General features: G+C 44.9%; 1 protein-coding gene across 1 annotated transcript in view; it reads left to right on the top strand.

Annotated features, from left to right (window-relative positions):
- LOC117956400 (vacuolar protein sorting-associated protein 13C-like) overlaps positions 1-3,950 on the top strand; it is a 61,646-nt gene that overhangs the window by 3,271 nt on the left and 54,425 nt on the right. The window contains exons 4-7 of the mRNA XM_034891476.1: positions 148-243; positions 796-897; positions 1,077-1,139; positions 1,429-1,517. Of these exons, the coding sequence (XP_034747367.1) occupies positions 148-243; positions 796-897; positions 1,077-1,139; positions 1,429-1,517 (350 nt within the window). The remainder of the gene's footprint in view (positions 1-147; positions 244-795; positions 898-1,076; positions 1,140-1,428; positions 1,518-3,950) is intronic.

The raw sequence follows: 3,950 nt of genomic DNA, 5'->3' as shown, positions 1-3,950 counted from the left end.
TGGCCGATCTATAGGTCGGCCTTAGCGTGTAGAACCATAATATCGGCCGATCTATAGGTCGGCTCTAGCGCGTAGAACTCAAACCTCCATCCTAAAGTTAGGGTGCTTGTTGCTACGGAGACGGCGTCTGACTTGATCTGTTTCCAGGGAAACTGACGCTGAAGATCCCCTGGAAGAACCTGTACAACGACGCCGTGGTCGCCACGCTGGACGGACTGTACCTGCTGGTTGTCCCCGGAGCCAGTGAGTCCGCTCAGCTGTCCTCTGTTTCAAATTTAATAACATGCAATAACATGTAATAACTGTGTAATAACTTGTAGTAACTGTATAATAACATGCAATAACGTATAATAACATGCAATAACGTATAATATGCAATAACTGTATAATAACATGTAGTAACTGGGGTTTGTCACATTGGAGACAACATATCTTTTTAACAAAGCGAGTCCAAGCAGCGTCCTATGCTGTACTTGAAGGATTATACGGGGGGGGGGGGGGGGGGGGCGATCAGGGGAAGATATTCCTGGGCTGCAGCATGGAACAGCTGACCATGCTGGCATGAAATAACATGTGTTAACATGTGTTAACATGTGTTAACATGCAGTTTATTTATGTGTTGAAGACTAGCTAGTGACTCTGTTAACCCTCTGTAGTTGACGGTATAATAACAATAATAAATATTTATCCATCTCTAGCTCCTTCACAATAAAAACCTCTCTGTCCAGGAAGCTCCTTCACAATAAAAGCCTCTCTGTCAGGGTGGAATATGAAGTGTTTTGTGTGTCTTTGAAGCGATAAAGTACGATGCAGCGAAGGAGGAGCGCTACCAGCAGGAGGCGAAGCAGAGGGAGCTGCAGCGTATCGAGGAGGCGCTGCAGACGGCTGCACGCAGAGGTGAGACAGCTCTCTGATTGGACGTCTGCAGGGCCGTGTGGGTGTGTCTGATTGGACGTCTGCAGGACCGTGTGGGTGTGTCTGATTGGACGTCTGCAGGACCGTGTGGGTGTGTCTGATTGGACGAATGAATGAATGAATTAACTGCTGTGTGTTGTTCATGCTGCGTTTGCTGTCAGCGTCTCAATCTGGAGATCTGCTGTTCAGCCTGGAGAGGGTTGTTTACAAGGGGGCTCCCAACGGTAACACACACACACACACACACACACACACACACACACACACACAGACACACACACAGACAGACAGATGCATGCCTGAAGATTATTAGATTATATTTATTGATAGTATTTACTGATAATGACTACCATCATTAGATATGAGGACTCATACTTTCAGTCTGAACTGTACTCAGGTGTACTTCTTTACCCCTGAACATGAATTGTAAATGCGATTCTGCTTCCTGCTTCCTGTCCGTGTGTGTGGGCTTCCTGTCTCTAACCGCCGTCTCTCTCTTTAACGCTGCCAAAGTCTCCAAAGGAAGTAAAAAACACAAAAAGCCTATAAAAGGCTTGAGGAAGCTGAAACGCCATGACAACAAAGCAGGTAAGGGTGGCCGGGTTGGTCCAGTGGGCAGCGCAGGCGCACCTTTACATTGAGGTTTATGCCTTGACTAGAGGTCCATGGTTTGCCCCCCCCAGCCCTCGTGAAAAGCAGAAAAAGCCCAAAAGTTATCGTCCCGTTACTAGCTAAGTTTCCATCCATGTGTCTATCAAATTATCTGCAGTTTGGTAAAAAACCTACTGAGAATAAATCTGGTGAAAGTGTGTTTACAGCCAATAAGAACCTGTGGTGATGACATCACAGCCAATAAGAACCTGTGGTGATGACATCACCATCCAACGGCTTTACAGCCAATAAGAACCTGTGGTGATGACATCACCATCCAACGGCTTTACAGCCAATAAGAACCTGTGGTGATGAAATCACCATCCAACGGCTTTACAGCCAATAAGAACCTGTGGTGATGACATCACCATCCAACGGCTTTACAGCCAATAAGAACCTGTGGTGATGACATCACCATCCAACGGCTTTACAGCCAGTAAGAACCTGTGGTGATGACATCACCATCCAACGGCTTTACAGCCAATAACAACCTGTGGTGATGACATCACCATCCAACGGCTTTACAGCCAATAACAACCTGTGGTGATGACATCACCATCCAACGGCTTTACAGCCAATAAGAACCTGTGGTGATGACGTAACACGCTGTTTTAGGGTCAGACTGGGACATCCGATTGGTTTGGCTCGTTGGAGATGATCCAGGTCTGTGCATAATCGATCACCGGCGATTGGCACCCGTTGCATGCTGGGTAGATTTGTGTCCGACTTGATCCCGACTTGATCTGACGTCATGCACACGTGGGCAACGGAAATCCCACGAGAGCAAGGGGGCGCAGGTCTGAGACCAGGGGGACAGGTCTGAGACCTGGGGGCCGCAGGTCTGAGACTAGGGGGGCCGCAGGTCTGAGACCAGGGGGGGCGCAGGTCTGAGACCAGGGGGCGCAGGTCTGAGACCAGGTGGCGCAGTTGCTTTTCACCGACTGCAAGAGCCAGGCGGACCCAGGTGGCTCCAGAGCATGCTGGGAAACGCGGGCCTCTCAGCTGATCTAACAGCTGATTGGTTTACAACATGATGACGTTTTATATAAATGTTTTATTGTTTTTGAATCGGAGGGATTTTAACTCTATTTGTCTGATTTAAAGACTTGTAGAGTGTTCCAAATCGCGCACTTCTGTACTAAATACTAACTTTTTGAGTACATAGTGCGTTCACATTGTCGAAGGGCGGTCAAATGCAGTACACTTTAATACCCGGATGGTGCACTAGAAACTTCCAGAAAATTGAGTGCGTATCGATGGACACTTTCCACACTCAACGGTCGCCATCTTGGCTACGTAGCGGAAGGGGCGGGGCTAACAACCGTCGAAAAACTTTTACAGAGCAATACAAGTGTAAGTTGAACATGAGTCTTTTTCCTATACTTATAACATATTATGTACCTGTATTTGTATATTTGGTTAATCTTACAGTTTTTAAATACATTTTTATCTCGAATTATAATGTTTTTCGGTACCGTAATTTGACATGCTAGCAAGCCAACCTTAGCTAGCTAACAGCGGCAGTTTAACCATACACGGCATATAAGTGCTAAGCTAACGTTACATGTGTTGTAGCATATTGTTGTTTGTGTTAAACTTTTGTCCCACTGTAGACGATTTTAGTGGTAAAAGTGTGATCTTAACATGTTGGACATATAACGATGTGAGCGTTAGCTCATCAAAATAGCGATCAGCTGATTGTCTGCCAGTAACGTTATGAGTAGCATAATGTTAAAACGTATCCGCGGTTACTGCCTCCACCTGATGTATATACTGTTTATACTGCCTCCACCTGATGTATATACTGTTTATACTGCCTCCACCTAATGTCTCTTCAGGGACAGACGAGGAGTAGAGGGCCGTTATTTAGGGTCGACGATGGCCATCAGACCTAGGGGATCCCCTGGAGAGTCTGAAGTCCCCCCTCAGGTCCCTGTCCCCATCAGACTAGCTACGGCCTGGGGGGGGGGGGGAGCCTGCAGAACTACATGCACATTTATAAATAAAATTATATTAAAAGTATTTAATTTTGTTATCTTTTGTATTACACGTAGCATGACTGTAGCAAGCATATAATGTTATATTATTATTACATTAATATAATGTTATATTATTATTATATTAATATAATGAATATAAAGGAGCGGGTCTATTAAAATGTCCGGTGTGTTATATTGTTATTACATTAATATAATGAGTGTAAAGGAATGGGTCTATTTAAATGTCAGGTGTGTTCCCTCTGCTTACACTGTTTGTATCGTCATGTAAGAACACCATTTAGAACAAAAATACAACTGGAATGATGTTTTAATAATAATAATAATAATACATTTTATTTAAAGACGCCTTTCTTGGCACTCAAGGACGCCGCACAGGGAATTCAT

The sequence above is a fragment of the Etheostoma cragini genome, chromosome 1 (genome assembly GCF_013103735.1).
Source record: "Etheostoma cragini isolate CJK2018 chromosome 1, CSU_Ecrag_1.0, whole genome shotgun sequence".
In the NCBI taxonomy this organism is placed as follows: Eukaryota; Metazoa; Chordata; class Actinopteri; order Perciformes; family Percidae; genus Etheostoma; species Etheostoma cragini.
The sequence above is the reverse complement of the archived record's forward strand: the minus strand, read 5'-3'. Positions and strand labels throughout refer to the sequence as shown.